The 22,883-nt window shown below is 44.2% G+C and overlaps 1 protein-coding gene across 5 annotated transcripts in view; it reads left to right on the top strand.

The window, feature by feature from the left end:
• Positions 1-22,883, top strand: part of TTC28 (tetratricopeptide repeat domain 28) — a 1,476,681-nt gene that overhangs the window by 1,301,845 nt on the left and 151,953 nt on the right. For all 5 annotated transcript variants that reach the window (XM_033956276.1, XM_033956279.1, XM_033956281.1 and 2 more), the window contains one exon: positions 20,068-20,208. In XM_033956276.1, the coding sequence (XP_033812167.1) occupies positions 20,068-20,208 (141 nt within the window). The remainder of the gene's footprint in view (positions 1-20,067; positions 20,209-22,883) is intronic.

Raw genomic sequence — 22,883 nt, 5'->3', positions numbered from 1 at the left:
CGTTCTCCTGCCCTTCCCTGAAGCTCTCCTGCCGCATCGCCGTTCTCCTGCCCTTCCCTGAAGCTCTCCTGCCGCATTGACGTTCTCCTGCCCTTCCCTGAAGCTCTCCTGCCGCATCGCCGTTCTCCTGCCCTTCCCTGAAGCTCTCCTGCTGCATCGCCGTTCTCCTGCCCTTCCCTGAAGCTCTCCTGCCGCATCACCATTCTCCTGCCCTTTCCTGAAGCTCTCCTGCCGCATCGCCGTTCTCCTGCCCTTCCCTGAAGCTCTCCTGCCGCATCGCCATTCTCCTGCCCTTCCCTGAAGCTCTCCTGCCGCATCGCCATTCTCCTGCTCATCCCCGAAGCTCTCCTGCCCTTCCTCGCCCAGCGAGCCTGTGGTTTTAACCCGCGGGTTTAAAGCGGGTTTAAACCACGGGCTCACAGGGCTAAAAACTAACAAAAACATTTTCAAATTTAAAAAAAAAAAGGTTGCAGACGGGCATGCACAGACCATCTCTAAGAGCAATCCGTGCAGGAAGATGGGGGCGTTCCTCCGATCGCCCCCATCTGCATATTTTTCATTCCTGAATTCATCGGACCTGCCCGGATCGGACCCCAATTGGGCAGGTTAGTGAATCCCAGCCAAAATACTTGTCAGTGCCAATAACTGATAGCTATCACCTAGCTAATTAGTTTATACACCCAACTTTGGGCTACATATACAGAATCCGGGGTCAGAGGAGTAGAAATAAAGCAATTCTTTGTTTCTTGAGACACAAAAAGAGTGAGCAACAAATCATTTCAAGGACAGAAGTAGAAACAATGGGGTTGAGCATTTCGCTGACCGCCAATGGAATTATTCCCACAAATTCCATGTCCGACAGTTTTCCAGAACTGGCTAAAGCATAGTGATATTCAGCACTTAGCCATCTCTGGGAACCACATGAAGACAACGCCGTCTTACGTGCAGTTCTATTTATGCGTTAGCCTTGGGCTGGTTAGGCGTTAAAGTTTCATTAAAATTTGATAAAATCGCTTAGCAAGATTTCTAAGCGAGTTGCAATAAAAAGATTTTGGGGTTAAAAAAAAATTACAATACGGATAACAAAACTAAATTTGGATATTTGACTAACAGGTAACACAAGGTTGGAGGGTATGATATACAGTACTCCCCTGATATTTTCAGGGGTTCCGTTCTAGGACCCCCGCAAATTTCCAAAAACCGCGAATACGGTTTTTCGCCTGTCAAAAGGCAGGGAGAGGGCAGCCGGGGCGCCGGCGGGTGCAGAAAATCACTCGTGGTATGCTCCGACTGCCTCTTCCTGTTATTAAAGTCAGACTACACCAATCGGGAACTGTTTTGACACGCCAGATAGCGTGTCAAAGCAGCTCCTGATTGGTGTAACCATGACTTTAGTACAAGGAAGTGGTGGTCAGAAAATACCGCAAATTACTGAGTCCGTAATTCACAAACCGCAAATTTGCGGGGGTTTACTTTACAATTGCAAAAGAAAAGGAGAACATTTAAGGTAAGGGCAAAAGGACCGGGGCAAGACAGTGTTTCCTCGATAGTTGATGGACAGAGTCTAGAATTGAAGATCGTCATAGTATAAGTGCTTCTTTAGTTTAAAACATTTTATTGAAGGAATCAAATAAATATACAATAGTACAATATAATAAAATATTCATTACAATTAAATTCAAAATTCTAATATTCCATACATATTTCTATCATTCCTCCAAAATATATTTCCATATTACCTATTCATACTTTTATATACTCCCCCTGTACCCTTCCCCCTCCCTCCTTCCCCCCCTTCCCTTCCTCCCATAGTTTTTATTTCCAATTATAACATTATGGGCTCCTTTTACAAAGCCGCATTAGCGGTTTAATGCACGTAATAGCGCGCGCTAAACTGCCGGCCGCGCTAGATGCTAACGCCAGCATTGAGCTGGCGTTAGTTCTAGCCGCGTAGCGCGGGTTTAGCGTGCGCTAAAAAGCTGCATGCACGAAAACCGCTAACGCGGCTTCGTAAAAGGAGCCCTATAATAAATGAATTAAACAAATATACAATTCAAAAATTTCCAAACAAATTACCATCAACCACCATATTCCCTCCCCTCCCCCAGAATGGAAGATGACACAAATTACAATGCAATGAATGAAATGCAATGAATGTTTCTAAAGCTTCAATATAAAACATTAAGGGGTCCTTTTATCAAGCCGGACTAGTGGGGTTAGCGCGTCGGACATTTCATCTCGCGCTAACCCCCGCGACCGGCTAAAAAAACGAATGCCTGCTCAATGCAGGCGTTAGCGGCTAGCGCGGAAGGCGGTTTAACGCGCAGTATTACGCACGTTAAAACCCCTACCGCGGCTTGATAAAAGGACCCCTAAGAATCATACTTCGTGCTTTAGAGGAAAGATTTTGAATATATGGGTCCCAAATTTTTAAAAAGAGACGAGTTCATCTAGGAAATGTACGAACCTCCCAAACCTCAAATAAAAATGAAACGATTGCATTGGTTCCTCCAATGCCAAAAACTAGAAGGATCTTTCTGTAACCAATATGACAAATGACTTTTAAGTAAACCCTTAAAGCGGTTGAGATTTTTTTCGGTTCTCAGATTGGTGGGAAGCGAATTCCAGTATTTCGGAGCGACGACAGAGAAGATGTCCTGGCGTTTGGTACTAATTATTCTTAATGATGGAATAGTCAATAATTCAAGATCCGTTGATCTAAGTGTTTGGAACGGTTCATAGGGAATGAGATGTTTATAAATGAATTCGGGGGGGGGGGAGTCTTTATTATTAATGTTTTAATTGTTAATAGTGAAATTTTATAATAAATCCTGTATTTAATTGGGAGCCAGTGAGCCTTTTCCAGCAGAGGGATAACATGGTGATTTACGGTGAAAATTCTGGCAGACTTAGCATCGGACATCAAGATCCCCCGTTCATTCCATACCGCAAGAAAGACGCAACGTCTTAAGCTGTCCTTCCCCTCCCCTCATTGGGTTCAACGGAAAAAAAAATATTCAAGACCACCTTCGAATCCCGGGGCCCCAGAATCTGGAATAGACTACTCTTACACTTATTTCATTCGATTTCAATCCCGTTGTCCCCAAAGAGCTCAGAATGGGTTACTGGTTAAACATACATATTATATAGTTAACAGGTTATAATTTAACATAATTACATTACAAGTTTGCAATACAAGGTTGCATCCTAACTTGATACAAACCATGGGTCTAGTACACTTCCCCCTCCTTATTCGCGAATTCCGTATCTACGGATTCGCTTATTTGCAGTTTTAAACCAAAAAATGCATTTTCATTTTTCAGGCTATTTTAAGCCCTGTAAGCCCCCCCCCCCCCCCCTTAAGCCTTACCTGGTGGGCTAGCGGGTTTTCGGGGCAGAAGCAATCTTCCCACGCTCCTGCCCCGTGCAGATTGCTCCCAGGAAATGGCTCGAGAGACTACGGGAGCTCAAGGCAGCCATTTCCTGTGAGCGATCTGCACGGGAAGCGTGGGAAGATCACTCCTGCCTGAAAACCTGCTAGACCACCAGGTAAGGCTGAAGAGAGAGGGGGGCTAACAGGGCTTAAAATAGCCGGGGGAAGCGGGGATTAGGGGCAGAACTGGCCCGAATATTATTTGTGGTTTTTTAATATTCGTGTGCTGGCTCTACCCCTAACCCCTGTGGATACGGCGGGAGAAGCCACATTTACATTAGATAATAACCAGATGTTAAATTTAGAATGTGCATTAGATATTAAGACTTAGGCCACACAGAAATTCCCTGCCCGTGGACTGTGTGTTTAACTCACCTGCTGTAAGTTATGCATATCCTTGCTACACTTATGCCAGCTCGATGTCCCATATATTTACATTATAAAACTACAGAAATATCTCAATGAATATATAACTTCCTCCATCATAAAGCATATAGGGGCATCTTTATCGCCTTCAATTAATTTAATAGTTACCTACCTGTGAACAATTTGTAGGAAAGAATAAGGGAGCATGTGTTTTTGGCTTTTTTAAATTTTACCTCTATACTTCCCCCTCCATATGCGCGGTGGTTAGGGGCAGAGCTGACCTGCGAATACTTAAAAAAACTGCGAATACGACGGGAATTCAAGGCAGCTATTTCCTGTGAGTGATCTGCACAGGACAGAAGCGTGGGAAGATCGCTCCTGCCTGAAAACCCACTAGACCACCAGGTAAGGCTTAAGGGGGGGTCTTACAGGGCTTAAAATAGCCGGGGGAAGCGGGGGTTAAGGGCAGAACTGGCCCAAATATTATTTGCAGTTTTTTTTTTATATTCGCGGGCCAGCTCTGCCCCTAACCCCCGCAAATATGGAGGGGGAAGTGTACCAACAAATATAGCGTTACCAGATTACAATTTTCCATAGTTAAACTGAACAGTGCATGGTTTTTTTAATACAAGTTTTTATCCTGATGTGACACATTTGGGATCTAGTCCAATGTACATTTCTCTGTAATTTCTTTGTCACGGGCAGGTAATGACTGTCACTCCTCCTTCCTTGTGTGCGGGGAGCCTGCTAAAACTTGATAGCCTAAGGCAGTATTTTTCAACCTTTTTACACCTATGGACCGGCAGAAATAAAAGAATTATTCTGTGGACCAGCATCGGTCCGTGGACCGGCAGTTGAGGAACACTGGGCTAAGTCGTGGGCCAGACCCCGCCCATCTCAACCAATCTCCACCCCAGACCCCGCCCCCATAATAGTACTAATTGCACCTTACACGTCCTGTGCCTCATCTAGAAGCCTTCCCTCTGACGTTGCAACATCAGAAAGAAGGCTTCCGATTCAGGCGCAGGATGCCTGTAGGAGCCACTGCCTTTGGCTCTGTGCACTGAATCAGTTAGGAAGATGGAGCTGGCTCGAAGAAAACGCCGCATTAATCCCACCGTGGACCGGCAGTTGAAGAACACTGTTTTGGGCCTGATGCAAATGCTGGCCCTGTGGACCGGCAGGAAATTTCTGTGGACCAGCACTGGTCCATGGACCGGTAGTTGAAGAACACTGCTCTAGAATGTTGCTACGTATGATTTTAAGATGTTTGAGGCTTGTGCAGATGAGGACAGATCTTAGGCACTGGTGGAATGAGGCATTATGACATCACAATCTGAGCTCTAGAACAGTGTTTTTCAACCTTTTTACACCTATGGACCGGCAGAAATAAAAGAATTATTCTGTGGACCGACATTGGTCCGTGGACCAGCGATTGAAGAACACTGGGCTAGACCCCGCCCATCTCTACCCAATCTCCACCCCAGACCCCGCCCCCGTAATAATACTAATTGCACCTTGCACATCCCGTGCCTCATCTGGAAGCCTTCCTTCTGATGTTACAACGTCAGAGAGAAGGCTTCCGATTCAGGCGCAGGACGCCCGTAGGAGCCACTGCCCGTGGCTTTGTGCGCTGAATCAGTTAGGAAGAGGGAGCTGGCTCAAAGATAACGCTGCATTGATCGCACCATGGACCGGCGGTTGAAGAACACTGTTTTGGGCCTGATGCACGTGCTGGCCCTGTGGACCGGCAGGAAATTTCTGTGGACCGGCACCGGTCCATGGACCGGTGGTTGAAGAACACTGGCCTAAGGGACATATCATACCTAGTGTAATTCCATCATTGTCTCCCCCTATTACAACTTCAGGAGAATGTTAAAGACTTACTCTTCTCCTTATAATGACTCATCTCGATCCAATTTGCTGTCTAGAATCTAATTGCTAATGTAGTAACCGATACCAATCTTATCGTAAGCCACAACGATTCCTTTATTGGAAATTGCGGAATGGAAGAAACTATGGGCTCCTTTTACGAAGCCGCGTTGGCAGTTTTAGCGCGCGCAGCTTTTTAGTGCGCGCTAAACCTGCGCTACGCAGCTAGAACTAACGGCAGCTCAATGCTGGCATTGGCGCCTAGTGCAGCTGGCAGTTTAGCGCGCGTTAAAACGCTAACGCGGCTTCGTGAAAGGAGCCCTATATTTTATGGTATGGAATATTGGCATTTAACTGGCCAAGGGCTGAGTTTACCCCAGGAAACCCCCCCCCCCCCAAAAAAAAAAAAAAAAAAGAACCAGTTTTGAGATATTCACTAACTGGACATTTTCAGCGGCAGTAACTGATGCTTAACTTATTGAATGCCCAAATTTTAGGCACTGGTATGTGGCATCTACTGAATTAGGCCCCAAAATTAGTTTATCCCTTGAATCGGCAGATGGTGAGACGGCTGCTTTGCATAACTTGACGTTGAACGAGAGCAACGGTGCCAAGGTAACGTTTGGAGATGCAGATCTCCCACAAGAGCCGTAGAAATACATGTTGCCTCGGAGCAACAATGCCAAATAAAGGGTTTAAGCACCTACTGTCAGGTGCCATTTGGAGAGTCAGGCCTTGAGAGCTTATGGATTTAATCACTGCATTGATACTTAAACATGTGCACTCCCCTATACACCCCCCAAACTCTTTTGTACTGGCATATAAGTGGCTCCTGCAGCCATAAGGGCTATTGGGGTGGTAGATAAGTGGGTCTAGGGGATTCTGGAGGTGGTTTGGGGGGGCTTACCATGACCTATAAGGGAGCTGTAGTGAGGAGAAGACATGGCACCCTTTTTGTGAAGTTCACAGCAGTGCCCTGGAAGGTACCCCACTATTTAGGTGGCACGTCTGGGTGTTCAGTCCATCACTTTGCAGACCCCTCCCACGTCCAGCAGGGCTTGTTCTAGGCGTTTTTGACTTGGACGAAAAGTTGGACGAAAATGTGGTATAAAGCGAGCTTATGGATATACAGAACGTAATTGAAGTCCTTTATTCCCTCTGCCTCTTCTCTACTTCGAGTCTTCCTGTTTTCATCTTCTGTAGGTTAGATACGTTTTTTTAACACAATCACCCGTCTGATGCTTCATGAATCTTAGCTGACCTTGTTACTGCAGTAAATTTGCAGTCACAGAACACTGCCTCTTTTTTTTTGTCCTCTTTTTATTTTCAAGAATTATTCATAATAGTGAAATTATGTCTTTTGGCTAGAACGGGCTTCTGCTCTGCATCAGGAGCTAAGCAGAGCATCCGACTTACAAAAACAAACTTTAATTAGGCTTTTTACGTTATGAGGCTACGAGTGCATTTGCTGAGCAGCTCAGGAGGGTGCAAATATAGACCTGGATATTTCTGTTTGGTTTTCGCATATTTGGGGCCAGATTATATGACAGAATGCCTGTGGAAGGATCCCAAAAAGACACCTATTTTTATAAAGGCAGCAGAGATGCGCTTGAAAACATCCAGGTCCCAATTTTGCAAAGGCAGAATAGGGATGTCAAAAAATGCAGAATGTCCAAATAGCAAGGGAATATGTTCTGAGCATGTTTTGGTGGGGCTAGGGAGTAGGGAACGAAGAGAGAGGGGAGACATAATTGAGACCTTTAAGTATATTGCGGGACGTATAGAGGTCAAAGATAATATCTTCTGTCTTACAGGGCCCTCGGTTACAAGAGGGCACTCGCTGAAAGTCAGGGGAGGGAAATTTCATGGTGATACCAGGAAGTACTTCTTCACCGAAAGGGTAGTCGATCATTGGAACGAGCTACCTCAGCAGGTGATTGAGGCCAACAACGTGTCAGATTTTAAGAGAAAATGGGATATTCACGTGGGATCTCTAGGGGAATAAAAGTCAGGGAATGGGTCATTGGTGTGGGCTGAGGCCCTTTTCTGCCGTCAATTTCTATGTTTCTAGGGTTACCAAGTGTCCGTGCATGAGCGGACTTCCTCCCTGCCCGGCGAGCTTAAGGGTGTCACCTAATGGCTGAAGTCGGATCTTATGATTTTGGGGTTCCAGAAAGATCCTGGCACCTGAGTACTGCAGTGAGCAATTTAGGCATTTGGGGGAGGCAGGGGAATATAGAATACTTTCAAAATGTCCCTAAATAGTTGCAAATGAAAGTTCATGATACAAGATCCCAGCCCAGGTTCTGACTGAGCTGGAGGTTAAAATAAGCAGGAGAAAACTTCTGGGTCAAAAAAAAAAAGCGCAGGTTGACTAGAGAGAAATGTCTAGCAAAAGAACGTTCTTTTTAAAAGCTGTAATCAATAAGATTGTCTCAGAGCAAATATATTCCATGTGCTTTTCATCCAGTTTTCTTTTAATTCAAATAACATTTTAATCTGCAAATATTTCCAAAAACTGTTTTATGTGTATGCCAACTTATCTTTCCACTTGATAAATGATTTAAAAAAAAAAAAAAAAAAAAGGCTCGACAAAACAAATACACCACAGAATCCCATTAATTTTTACTGCAGGAAGGTGCATTATGTGAACGATAAAGCTGAAAAATTTAATATTCCGTGATCTTTCCATATTTTCTTGGTGGCTGAAATTATTGGATTGTTAATTTTATTTCCTCTCTCCTCCTGTCTGATGCCGTCTAAAAGTAGAGTTTTAACAATTCCTTTTCGAAAATCACTCACTGAGGTGAGTCTAACACCCTGTGTATTTTACAGCGCTGAACTGGACAGGGTACATGTATCCTTTTCCCTACTGGCCTGTGAAGTCGATTTTATTTTTGGGTTTTTTTAATTCTTCTGTGCTTTTCCTCGGATTTGAAGTCAAGACTTCCCACTTGCTCCAAATATTTCTCCAGTGTATATTTTTTTCTTTGCTAACTCGCTCTTTTACTAAGGCGCGCTAGCCTATTTAGCACGTACCAAACGCGGACGTGTCCATAGAATATAATGGGTGCATTAGCGTTTAGTGCGTGCGCTAATTCGGCTAGCGCGCCTTAGTTAAAGGATCCTTTTACGTCATCTTGAGCTGTAGTTAAGCAATAAAGGGGCCCGTTTACTAAAATACGTCGAACAGTCAGGGCCCGATGCTCAAAAGTCCCCGTTAAAATCCTGTGGGCCGTTGTAGTTCCGATAAATTTTCCGATTTCTAAGCGATGAGCGATGCTCAGAAAACTCTGCATGCCGATAAGGTTCGCGGAAATTCCATCAGATCAGCCGTTGGAGAAAGCGACGGACATTTGCACATATGCACGGAAAGAGGAATTAATGTGCGCACGCGCCAGGAAAAGCTACGTCTTAGGCACGCATGGGAGGGGCTGGAGAGCAAGTGTGAACATGCTTGGGAGGGAGGGCAGAGATGGGGAGATGCTATAATACAAAAGAGAAGGGGAGGTGTGTCACACAGCTGAAGATTTGCTTAGGGCATCAGTTACCCTTTGGATGGCCTTACTAGGGGTTGTTGATGTTCTCTTAGGGAGCGTTGATGGCTTTAGAGAAAGGACAAGCGTCCCTCCATCTAGGGGGGCAGCGGCGACAAAAGGGCCAAGGCCATTGCCCGGGGACGGGAATGGGAGGGGTGGTGTGGAGGGGGCAAGGGAAAAGAGGCGGAGGGGAACAGGCAGAGAGCCAATTAGGAGCAGGGACATAGGCACTGGGGGCGGGGAAAGGGAGGTGGGGCGACCAGAACTGAGGTGGAGGCTGCAGTTCAGACTTTGCCAAGGGAGCGTCTTAGGCACAGCATATGGCCGAGAAAAAACACAGCGTTATATATTTTGTTAATAGCAAAAGAAGTGGCAACGTATAGCCCTGCAGAAGCAAGCGATGTAAACACTCAGAGGCATGTCTCCTTGCTTGGATGGCGGGGAGGCCATGTGGCATTGACTTTGACATCTGACAGGTGAAGGGCCCCTTCCTTGAACGGGATGAGGAGAAGGCGGGGACAGCTTGAATGGCTCTCCCAGGAGAACGACGATAGCCCGGCCACATAGGCTGGGCAATCCACGGATGAGTTGCTTGTTGTAAGAACCGATATACAGCAATATTATGCTGTATAATGGTACCTAGATTGTAGAGAACGTTTTTCTTAACTTTCTTGAACCAAATAATACTGACAGGAACAAGCCTCGGAAAACGGTGTAATTTATCTCATACTGGAATATCTTCCAAGAGAAGAAAAAAAATTTTCTACTCCTGATGACATCATAGGCTTGAACCCGTCATTCCTACCATTATTTAGACTATCAATTCAATTACTTAATTAATTGCTTTATTAATAATTAATTAATTATTTTCTCTTGGTAGAAATTCCAGTATGAGATAAATTACTCCGTTTTCTGAGGCATATTGCACTTAACCACAGCATAGAAACACTACTTGTAACACTACTAGACACAGCTCGACAGCAAATTAGCAAAGGCAAAAAGATGATGCTAATCCAACTTGACCTCTCCGCAGCATTTGACCTGGTCGACCACTCCATACTGCTACAGATACTTGACGCCATTGGGATCTCAGGCAAGGTCTACAATTGGTTCCAAGGATTCCTCAAATCAAGAACCTACAGGTTAAAGTCCAATAATATCAAATCAGAACCATGGTCCAACCCATGCGGAGTTCCACAAGGATCACCTCTATCACCTACGCTTTTCAACCTCTTTATTTCCTCCCTTGGAGCCACTTTAGATAACTTAAATGTTACATCCTTCAGCTACGCAGACGACATCACCATACTCCTCCCCTTCGACCCATCAGAGCCCACCACTACAGCAAAACTGGAAATAACCCTAGATGCAGTGGGAAAATGGATGGTAGACCACAAACTGAAACTAAACTCAGATAAAACAAAATTCCTTCTGCTCGAAAAGGCCAAAACTCCCACCATTACAGAACTGAAAATTAAAAACACCAAACACCAAATACCCAATACAGCCCGAACTCAAACTCCTAGGAGTAACGATAGACAGATGCTGCACAATGCAGTCCCAAATCAATAAAACATCCCAGAAAGCTTTTTTAATTATGAGAAATCTACGTAAAATAAGAAAATTCTTCGACCCAGCACAATTCAGGCTAATTGTCCAATCCCTAGTCTTAGGTCTACTGGACTATTGCAATTCCCTCTATCTACCTTGTCCTGCCAACATGATAAAACAACTTCAGACTATACAAAACACTGCCCTCAGACTGATCTACTCCCTGAGAAAATATGATCCTATTACAACTGCCTTCCTAGACTCTCACTGGCTACCTATGCAAGCACGAATTCAATTCAAATTCTACTGTCTATTATTCAAAGCATTAAACGGCTCCGCCCCCCCTATCTAAACAACCGCCTAAACCAGATCCTCACCTCAAGACAAAGAAGAACTCCGAACCCTTTTGCCTTCCCTCCACTCAAGGGCACTCAGCGCAAAAAGATGTTTGATAACCTTCTGGCAACGCAAGCAGCAAAACTTAACCACTCCATCTCCAACCTGTTGACGGCAACAGGCGACTTCAAAACTTTTCGAAAAGAAATCAAAACCCTACTTTTCAAAAAATTTATCCAGATATCTTAACCCAACCCTTCCTCCTCCTCCTAGATAAATTCTCCCCCAAAACCTCCACACAAATAATCTCTTCCTCCCCAAAACACCAACCAAGTATTCAGATCCCTGAAATGTAACGTAATCTTATTTGTACTCTAACTGTAATCTATTTGTTATATCACACAGTAACGTACAGTCAATTTAATATCCAATTTGCAAGTTCTTCCGGAATTTATCCAGCTACCTCTCCTCCCTTGTAACCAAAAAAAAAAACAAAAAACACCCAAAACTGTTGTAACTTCACTGGAAATGTCCAGTTAGCTCTTTTGTAATCCGCCTTGAACTGCAAGGTATAGGCGGAATAGAAGTCCCTAATGTAATGTAAATTTTAGCTGACGGAACATTTGGTGCAAATTTCAGGGCATGGCCCAGTTCTGAATATCCGGGCATGAAGCCGGAAGTGGACAAATATGCGCTGACCGCGACTGGATGGATATCAACCCCTTAATCTAAAAGTGCATGCATGAGTTAACAATACCAATGCGTTTTCTTAAAAACTGCTTTCCAAAGGAAACAGAGAAAATAATTGTGCTTTAATATTAATCCATTGTTTTGATTTTTTTTTTTTTAATTCAAATAAACCAGTATTATTTAAGCAGCTTAACCAGCTCTGGTGGTGTTAAGCCCTGACCCTGCTGTATTCTGGGGTGTATGTATCACTCCTTCGTCTTCATAGGCAGAGACCCAGAATGCAGTGGGATAAGGATGCAATAAAACTAGGCTTAAATTAATCTGCTGGTTGATGTGGGCCAGGTGGAGAGCGCAGTGAGCTGATCGCAGTGAGTCTCCATCTTGCGGATCTGTTTTCAGCTGTTTCCAAACACAGGAATGGTAAGGAAAAGCTGCAGTGATTGTTCAATATTTGATCATAGCACTGGAAGAGATAAGATATCTTGCAACATTCCTGGGCGTCCTTCGGCACGGGGGACGGATTTAGTGGTGCCAGTTCTAAAAGACAAGCCAGTTTTTGATCGGAACCTCCAATAAACTTAAGGCACTGTCATGATTACAGCTGATGGATAACATACGCTGAGAAAGGAAGCTCATAATGAGCTCTTCATTTGTGCTTAAAAAAAAATCTTTGTATGAAGATAAGTTCTCATTAAGTGACAGCATTTTGAAGTGGTTAATCACGCGGCGCTGAGCTGCGGTTTGGCATCTGAAGACGAGGCCCCCGCTGGCTTTGCTGTATGGATTCCACAAGAAATCACCTCTCTCTTCAGTTTTAATTGTAGCATGTTCAGAAAACAACCGATTTTGTAATGAGGTTGACTATATATGTGTCCACATAAACCACCCCAATAATTTATCAACTTCCCTGGAAGTTTATCCCTCTCCAGTCTACATTTAGATGCCTTTTTTAATGGGTTGTTTTTTTTTAATTTGAAAGAATGATATAAATTTGTATGAAATATTATTATTATGATTCTTATTGTATTGAATGTATTTTTGTATTATCCTATTGTATTGATTATTTGACTCTTTCAATAAAATTGTTATATATAAACTTAATGGGTTGTTTTTTTTAGTTTATAACATTTTATTGAAGGAATCCAATAAATATACAATAAAATAATCATTACATTTAAATTCACCATATAAATTTTATCATATGTCTATCATTCCTTCAAAATATATTTCCATATTACCCATTACATCTCTCAAAACATACACTCCCCCTGTTTCCTTCCCCCTTCCCATACCCCCATACTCCTCTCCCCCATTCCCCCCCATTGTTTTAATAATAATTATAACATTGTAATAAATGGATTAAACAAAAATACAATTCAAATAATTCCACACATAAATTATCATCCCTCCTATTCCCACCCTTACCCTTGAATGAAAGGTGGCGTCAAGTATCAAGTATAAAAATGCAAAGAACGTTTCCAAAGCTTTTTTTTTTTTAACCCTGAAAGCTTAATTCACTGATTTTCTCTGCAGCACTGGAACTGTTTGCAGAAACAGGGGGATAACTCCCCTATGTGCTTCATAATCCACCCCCCCATCCCCACCCAACGCCTAGTCCAGGGGTAGGCAATTCCGGTCTTCAAGAGCCACAGGCAGGTCAGGTTTTCAGGATATCCACAATAAATATGCATGAGATAGATTGGCATCTCAAGGAGGCAGTGCATGCAAATCCATCTCATACATATTCATTGTGGATAGCCTGAAAACCTGACCTGCCTATGGCTCTCGAGGACCGGAATTGCCTACCCCTGATCTAGTCTAATTAGGTCATTGCAGTGTAGGATTGCCAACTGAATCCAGATTCGCCCAACAGGGTTGATCCAGTCCTGAGTTTACCCTATTGCGTGCAAAGACTTGTAGTTTTGATTTACCCATCCCATTCCCTGAGAAAAGCAAGACATTAGGTGATCTTTCTTGAATTGACCTTATTTTGTTAAAAAAAAGTGCGTTCTCTATATCGATTAGGGTACTGGGCATGTCCTGGAGGGATTTCCAAAACCTGGCAGTTTGTCCGGGTTTTGCAAGGCCCTGATCTTGGGGCCATGTCTGGAGGGCCTCTGTGTATGCGTATGATGTCATTGCGCCAGTGGCCATGCAGGTAGCTCCGAGCTCGGGGAAGGAGATATGAGATTTGTGTGGGGGCAGGGCTGGGGCTGGGGCAGAATGGGGTAAGGCCAGGTGTCCTCTTTTATTAAAGAGGAAATCTGGTAACCCTAGATTAGGGGGTCAATATTTAACCATCTAATCTGCATAGCATTTTATCTGCTCTCTCTTTCCTATTTGACATTGTATTTCTTTTTTTCTCTTTCTTATTTTAGTTCGTACCCCGTGAACTGGCTAGAAAGCGTACTGATTAGGCGATATATGAAAGATGAAATAAACTTGGAAACTTAGGGCCCAATATTGAGTTGGCGGCAATCAGCTAATTGCTGACTGCTGCCGGCATTGTCCCTGGAAACTCACAGCTAGGCCATGTCCAGGCTCCAGCGCTGAATATCCAGGAATACGGAACCAATGCGATATGTAGTATATGCTGGCCTTGGTGAACCACATAAAGATAGGACCGACTTAACTGGCCAGTGGCTGACTCCGCCCCTGCAACACCTTCAAAATAGCTTGTTTCAAGTTGGGCGCTAAGGGCTTGATTTTATAAATGCACCTAGGTTAGGTGTCGTTAGGCATCCTAATTGCAGAATGCAGATTTTCGTTAGGCAACTTAAATTAATTTTTAGTGGGTTAAATTGCTTGGTAATTGACCACACGATTAAAAACCCATCCAAAAACAATTTTTTTAAAATGTTGCGTGGGGTTATCTGGAGGTTAATGTGTTGAGCGAGGAAGAGGGATTGTGTGGAGAAACTATTTTTTTTTTTTTAATTATTTTAAAATTTTCTATACCGTTTAAAACTAAACGGTTTACATGAATTACTTACATAAATTATAAAAGAACATAATAACAAACAAACAAAGTCCTAAAAATATATCTGCAAAGTAGCAGCAAAAGCTTAACTAAAAAGATCATGAATAATTCTTCAGCTAAACCAGAGAAAATTACTGACTAGAAAAAGGCGTCTACAAATAATTGTGTCTTTAGCAATTTTCTAAACGGGCCCCTTTCACTTGGGAGTTCTGATTGACAAGTCAATGATGTCGTCCGCGCAATGCGCAGCGGTGGCGGCGAAAAGGGCAAACAGAATGCTAGGACTGATTAAGAAAGGGATCGCAAACAGATCGGAGAAGGTTATCATACCTCTATACAGGGCCATGGTACGCTCCCACCTGGAATACTGCATCCAGCACTGGTCACCGTACATGAAAAAGGACACAATACTACTCGAAAGGGTCCAGAGAAGAGCGACTAAAATGGTTAAGGGGTTGGAGGAGTTGCCCTACAGTGAGAGATTAGAGAAACTGGGCCTCTTCTCCCTTGAAAAGACAAGACTGAGAGGGGACATGATTGAAACATTCAAGATACTGAAGGGGATAGACTTAGTAGATAAAGACAGGCTGTTCACTCTCTAAGGTAGGGAGAACGAGAGGGCACTCTCTAAAATTGAAAGGGGACAGATTCCGTACAAACTTAAGGAAGTTCTTCTTCACCCAGAGAGTGGTGGAAAACTGGAACGCTCTTCCGGAGTCTGTTATAGGGGATTCAAGACAAAGTTAGACAAGTTCTTGCTGAACCGGAATGTACGCAGGTGAGGTTAGATTCAAATAGGACACTGGTCTTTGACCTAAGGGCCATCGCGGGAGCGGACTGTTGAGCATGATGGACCACTGGTCTGACCCCGCAGCGACAATTCTTATGTTTGTATTTGGCCCACAAGGGAGTTCCATATTTTAACTCCACCAGTCTCCACCAAACTTGGGTTCGCTTTCGTTTTCAGTAAAGCTAAATTGTCAGAATGCAATGACCTGCTTGATAAATAACTAAGCATATTATTTTTAAACAACTCTGGTATGATTCCATACAAGAACTGGGGACAGATCATTACCGCTTTATATTGCATTCTTCAAACAACTCGTAACCGGTGCAGTTGTTGGAGATAGGGCGAAATGTGGTCATATTTCAACAATCCAAATAGCGATCTTGCTACTGCGTTTTGAGCTACCTGCGGTGCCCTGCACATTGCTTTTGTTATTCCAAGGTACAGGGCATTGCAGTAATCAAGTCTCGACAAGACCATAGCCTGAACGACTGTATGAAAATCATATGGCGATAGCATGGGTTTTAATCGATGTACACTTCCCCCTCCCCATTCGCGGTTTCTGCACTCGCGATTTTACATAATCGCAATTTTTTTCTGGGGAGGGGGAAAATTTTTTTAAACATATTTTTTACCTCCCTGCCGCCTTCCCGGCCTTACCTGGTGGTCTAGCGGGCTTTCAGGGCAGGAGCGATCTTCCTACACTCCTGCCCTGTGCAGATCGCCATGAGGAAATGGCTGTAGGGAGTTCCCCTCGTCTCGAGAGACTATGGGAACTCACAGCAGCCATTTCCTCATGGCGATCTGCACGGGGCAGGAGCGTAGGAAGATCGCTCCTGCCCCGAAAGCCCTCTAGACCACCTAGTAAGGCCGGGAAGGCGGCAGGGAGGTGGGGGTGGGTCAGAGCCGGATAATCGCAATTTTTCGCCATTCGCGATCCGACTCTGCCCGTATCCCCCGCGAATAACGTGGGAGAAGTGTAACAAGTACATTTGTGCAAACCATGCTTGTACTGCCCATCCAATTTGCCCAGTGACCCATACAAAACTTGAGGTCTGATGACGCCCGGGGATACGGGCAGAGTCGGATCGCGAATGGCGAAAAACTGCGATTATCCGGCTCTGACCCACCCCCACCTCCCTGCCTCCTTCCCGGCCTTACAAGGTGGTCTAGAGGGCTTTCGGGGCAGGAGCGATCTTCCTACGCTCCTGCCCCGTGCAGATCGCCATGAGAAAATGGCTGCTGTGAGTTCCCATAGTCTCTCGAGGCGAGGGGAACTCCCTACAGCCATTTCCTCATGGCGATCTGCACAGGGCAGGAGTGTAGGAAGATCGCTCCTGCCCCGAAAGCCCTCTAGACCACCTTGTAAGGCCGGGAAAACGGCAATAGTCTATTAATTTAAACCCCCCCCCCAAAAAAAACCCCAACACTTGGGGCTCCTTTTACTAAGGTGCGCTAGGGCTTTAACACGTGGAATAGCGCGCTCTACATTGCCGCGCGTGCTAGACCTTAATGCCAGCACTGAGCTGGCGTTGGTTCTAGAAGCGTAGCGCACGGTAATTTCCTGCGTGCGCTAAAAACGCTAGCGCACCTGAGTAAAAGGAGCCCTTGATCTCAGAAGAGGATAATCAGCACTAACCAAAGAAAACCAAGCTTGTAATATTATCCAAAGATGTATAAATATATAATGCTTGAGGCCCCCTAGAAAAATTTGGGGCCCTAAAGCATTACCATGGGATACGCTCAATATTTTTGTATTTTATTGGTTGCAAGCAGTTTTTTTTATATATCACTTATATCCTTTTTTTTTTATATATATTTTATTTTTATATGCAAATTTAACAATTTTTAATATCAGAGGATACCAAGAAAAAAAGGATTCTTACACAAGGTTTTACAATAATTATACATACAACACAAAATTCCTCTTCAAGCCCACAAGTCTGGGGAGACATGCTACATATCGACTAACAAAAAATACAAATACCTCAGTACCCTGGGGTTGTGGGTTCAAACCCCGCGCTGCTCCTTGTGACCCTGGGGAAAGTCACTTAATCCTCAATAGCTCCAGGTATGTTAGATAGATTGTGAGCCCACCGGGACAGATAGGAAAAATGCTTGAGTACCTGATTGTAAACCGCTTAGATAACCTTGATAGGCGGTATATAAAATCCTAATAAAACTTGAAAACTAAACTTGAAACTACAAAGAAAACGAAGAATTGGTTCTTGATTCATATCCTAACTTGTTTACATTCAGGTACTCAAACATTTTTTCCCTACCTGTCCCGGCAAGTTCACACTCGGTCTAATGCACCTGGGGCAGTGGGGGCTTAAGTGGCTTGCCCAGGGTCACAAGGAGAAGGGTGGGATTTGAACCCACAACCTCAGGGTGATCAGGCTGTGGCTCTAACCACTCCCTTTTACAGTGTAAAGTTCTTTTAAAAGCCCAGCACATGACTTTAAGAGCAAAAGCCCTCGATTCTGGGATCTTTGGGCACTTGAAACGTGAACGGCCGGACATGGCCTGAACCAGACCAAAACCATTTTGTTGTTTCGGCGCCAACTGCGAGACAATTTGTTTCTGGATATTCGCGCGTTTACGTGGCTCAAAATGTTTGCAGACTCGAGGCTTGCCTATTAAACAGGAGAGGTTGCTTTGTTTATAGGTCAAGCTTAGCGCAAGCCAGAAGCAAAAGGGACCACCTCGAGCTCCCGTTAGGTCTTTGGCATTTCTGCTTCCACTCACGACTGGAGAGCCATTTAGCACCAGCTGTGAAAGTAGCTTCAGTGTTACAGACGCTTGTTTGCTGGGAAATGGATCAGAAAAAAAAAATTGATGAAGCTATTAACACCTTTCTGTTCTTATTAAAAGAGGAATACCATAACAGCAACACTTGTAAAATGGGATTTCTACCTGCGGTCTTTTGGGAGGCTTTAATTAAAATATTAGCTCTCGCTTTTAGATAGGCGGAAAATGTAGGTGGGGGAGCAAAGGAGCATTAAAAAAAGTATATACACACATTTCTTAATATAAATTTGACCTATTTTTGTGCATCATGGTTATAGCCAAAATCGATTATTGTAATTCTATTCTACTTAACATTACACAAAAAGAAAAAAGAGGGTTGTAACTAATTCAAAATACAGCTGTTAAACTTATCTATAATGCCAAAAAATTTGTTCATGTCACGCCCTTAATGATAGACTTTCATTGTCTCCCCATCAGCCACCGAATTACCTTCAAAATCTTATTTTTAGTTTATAAATCTTTAATTTTTAATGAACCTCAATTTATCACCAGAATGTTAATCCCTTATAACACCTCTCGGTCTCTACGTTCGACATCACAAAACCCTCCTAACCGTTCCTTCTCTAAAAATTATAGGCACCAGAAGACAAGATATGTTTTCAGTTATGGCCCCACAACAGTGGAACTCATTACCACTGTACATTAGAGAAGAAAAAGTTCTTACCTCATTTAAAAAACTCCTAAAAACTTATCTTTTTAATGACGCTTTTAATCTTTCTCCTTCCGACCTATAACCAGTTGCTTTAAGTCCCGAAAATTTTTTACCCTCCCTTTCGTTTTTCCCCTTTTTGTTTTTTTCTCTTTAATAATAAAGAATTGTAACTTTTCCTTCCTACCCACCCGACTCAGATTTGTAAATCAGAAATTACTTTGTTAGTCTTCGTTTTTCTGTTTCTTATGAAGTTGTACATCGCTTAAGTTCCGCCATTATTAAGTCAGAAATTCCTGCAATGTTTCCTATATAGATTTAGGGCTCCTTTTACAAAGCCACGCTAGCGGGTTGAACGCGCGTGACTTTTTTATCACGCGCTAACCCCCGCGCTGGCCAAAAAACTACTACCTGCGCAAGAGGAGGCGGTAACGGCTAGCACGGACGGCAGATTAGCACATGCTATTAAACCGCTAGCGTGGCTTTGTAAAAGGAGCCCTTAGAGATTTGCAGTGGTGTCGATCAATAATATTTGTTTCCATCAATATCCATTTGGTACCATACAAGGTTTATATTTGGTTTATAAGTCCTTGTCGGACAGGTATCAGCTTCATGCCAATTATCAAAATGTTCTGAAATCAAAAAATGAGATTTGATGATGATGTTTAGGCCTTTAAAACCCTTGCCAACATTTCAGGCGCCTAGGTTTTTACATAGCGCCGCTAGCCACGATTCTGTAAATGGCACCTAAGTTTGATTGCTGTGCGGCCGGCCGGCATCTATTTAATAGGCGCCATTTATAGAATCCTACCCTTGGTCGATTGTGAATATAACATTGTGCACGCAATCCTAGTAAATTTTCAAAGAGGCCGATGTAGGCGCGTAACTTTCAAGGTGAGGTCTATCAATTTTTTTGAACATCGGGCCCTGTGATTTCGGGGGATGGCTGCGCGCATATGCGCGAGTCGAGAAATCAAGTTCTGAGATGATCGGTAGACGTCATGTGGCCTTTCCCTTGAAGACAGCTCTCCGTTTTGTGTTTTCCTGTTGCAGGGCCTGTGCTAGCAGTGAAACTGAGAGCGAGGCCGGGGACCTAATGGACCAACAGTACGAGGAGATGAACAACAAGCTGAATTCCGTCACAGACCCGACTGGATTCCTGAGAATGGTCAGCCGGAACAACCTCTTCAACAGGTGAAAGCTCCACATGGTTCAACTCATGCAGGGGTATCAAATGTCGGTCCTCGAGGGCTGCAATCCAGTTGGGTTTTCAGGATTTCCCCAATGAATATGCATGCACTGATTTCATTGTATGCTAATAGGTCTCAAGCGTATTCATTGGGGAAATCCTAAAAACCTGACTGGATTGCGGCCCTCGAGGACCGACATTTGACACCCCTAAACTAATGCATAATTTTTTTTTTGGGGGGGGGAGCCAAAGAATTTCATGAATCCAGGTTTAGAGCTAAACGGTATCCCAGTTTTAAAATAAGAGAAATATATTTTTTGCATCTCATATTTGGCTCTTTTTTTTTGGGGGGGGGGGAACTGGAAGTAAATCTGTGAAAATTGCTACAAGTCAGCAAAATTGTTCCCTGTGAAAACCTGAACTGACCCAGTACCTAAGGCCTCTCTGTGATATATCCTGGAAAAAAGGGGATTAAACAGGAAGGCAGATATTAGCATGTTTTTGGTTGCGTACAGAAAGGGATAATGATGAAGAAATGTATAAAATCCACTTGCCTTTCCAAATCTGAGTTCTCAGCAAATTACAGAGAAGCTTAGAGAAATGACGGTGACTTGGTGATCACAGCTGTGATACACAGAGAGCGACAGGTAGGATACATGGGAGTCGGCCATTTTTGATTGGAAAGGAGGCTCCAGAAAGAGGAGCCAAACAAATGAGGCAAGGAGACACTCGACAAGAGCAAAATATTTCTGTGCAGAAAAAGTAGCCTCCCAGTGGAGCTGGTAGAGATGAGTACAATATTTAACTTGAAACAATTTTTATTGAATAAGTCAGACAGAGAAAACCGTCAAAATGACTCCCCTCCTAATACAATATCCAAAGCACTATAAAAACAGTACAATCAAAGCAGCGAACGCCCTCCCGACCAATGAGAACAGGTTGAGGGGATGGGGGTGGGGCTATTGCTCCGGATTTTATTTAACTAAAATCTGCTAACCCTAGCTTAGCGCCAAGTTTAAAACATCACCTTGGCGACAAAATTCTGCTAAAGAAAGCCAGTGCAAGTTAGGCTGAGCCATTTTTCCTTTATTATCTAGTATGGCCTCTTGTTGTTGACAACATTTCTTTTGCAGCGCTGGCTTTCTTCTCTGTCTGTAGCTCCATTTTAAAACGCTGTTTGTCTCTGGCTTACTGTTTCAGTATGGCCCTTTATATGTAAACTGCACGTTGTCTATATCTTCGGTTTACCTCTTGGTCCGTAGCCCTGATTAACCATTGAAAAGGGCTATAGCTCAGCCGGTGTAGGTTACCATATTAAAAAAATAAGATAAAATCCGAACATATAACCCTGCCACGTTCCATCTCTAGCCCTGCCCCGATCTGTCCCAGCCCCGTCTGGCTCTGCCTCCAGCCCCGCCCTGTTACGCCCTCCCACCCCGCCCCCCCCCCCCCCCCCCAGAAAGCTTCATCGCTTTGTGAGGAGCTCCGGCCACTTCTGGAGGGCCTGGAGCCCGGCCAGTCCTGTATGCGGATTTTCCTGGATGTCTGGTAACCCTAAAACAGTATGGTAATGCTCCATTAATTCAGGGGCATGAGATGGCTTCAGTCCTACAGCACTCCAACTTATGCACACTCCTGCTTTAAAATAAAATTGACACTGGTATTTAAGAATTCTCATTTTCTTATTTAAAAAGAGGTCTCATGAAATGGGTGTTACAGAGCCATAACCCATCCAGTCTTGCAGAAATGGACTGAAATGAATAAATACACATCTATAACTCCTTGGTTAATACCTCCCTTTCCCACTCCCTCACCATCACTTACTGACTGAGCATGGTCTAAACCTCTCCTCCCTCTCCGGGTTTTACCATCTGACTCCTTCGGAGTTGCCTTGTGTGATTGTAGCTTTCATATTCTTGTATGCTTTATGAAATTGTTATTTGTTCAATATTGTTATCATACACTAGTCTTTAAGCCCATTACATTAACGGGTGCTAGAATAGATGTGTCTGTCTTTCTTGCTTTCTCTCTCTCTTTTTCCTCGGCTGTCCACCACCACCCCTTCCCTGCTCCCCCTATCCAACAGCAAGCCTTCTCCTTTCGTTTTACCTCCCTCCTGTCCAGCAGCACCCCTTCACTGCTCCCCCTGTCCAGCAGCAGCCCTTCTCCCTTTGTTTTACCTCCCCCCTGTCCAGCAGCAGCCCTTATCCCTTCGTTTTACCTCCCCCCTGTCCAGCAGCACCCCTTCACTGCTCCCCCTGTCCAGCAGCAGCCCTTCTCCCTTCGTTTTACCTCCCTCCTGTCCAGCAGCACCCCTTCACTGCTCCCCCTGTCCAGCAGTAGGCCTTCTCCCTTCCTTTTATCTCCCCCTACCCAGCAGCACCTCTTCCCTGCTCCCCTGTCCAGCAGTAAGCCTTCTCCCTTCCTTTTACCTCCCCCCTATCCATCAGTACCCCTTCCCTGCTCCCCCTGTCCAGCAGCAGCCCTTCTCCCTTCATTTTACCTCCCCCCTGTCCAGCAGCACCCCTTCACAGCTCCCCCTGTCCAGCAGCAGGCCTTCTCCCTTCGTTTTACCTCCCCCCTGTCCAGCAGTACCTCTTCCCTGCTCCCCCTATCAAGCAGCAACCCTTCTCCCTTCATTTTACCTCCCCTTGTCCCTGTATTTCTCTGTTGCACCTTG

The sequence above is a fragment of the Geotrypetes seraphini genome, chromosome 8, assembly GCF_902459505.1.
Source record: "Geotrypetes seraphini chromosome 8, aGeoSer1.1, whole genome shotgun sequence".
Lineage (NCBI taxonomy): Eukaryota > Metazoa > Chordata > Amphibia > Gymnophiona > Dermophiidae > Geotrypetes > Geotrypetes seraphini.
The sequence above is the reverse complement of the archived record's forward strand: the minus strand, read 5'-3'. Positions and strand labels throughout refer to the sequence as shown.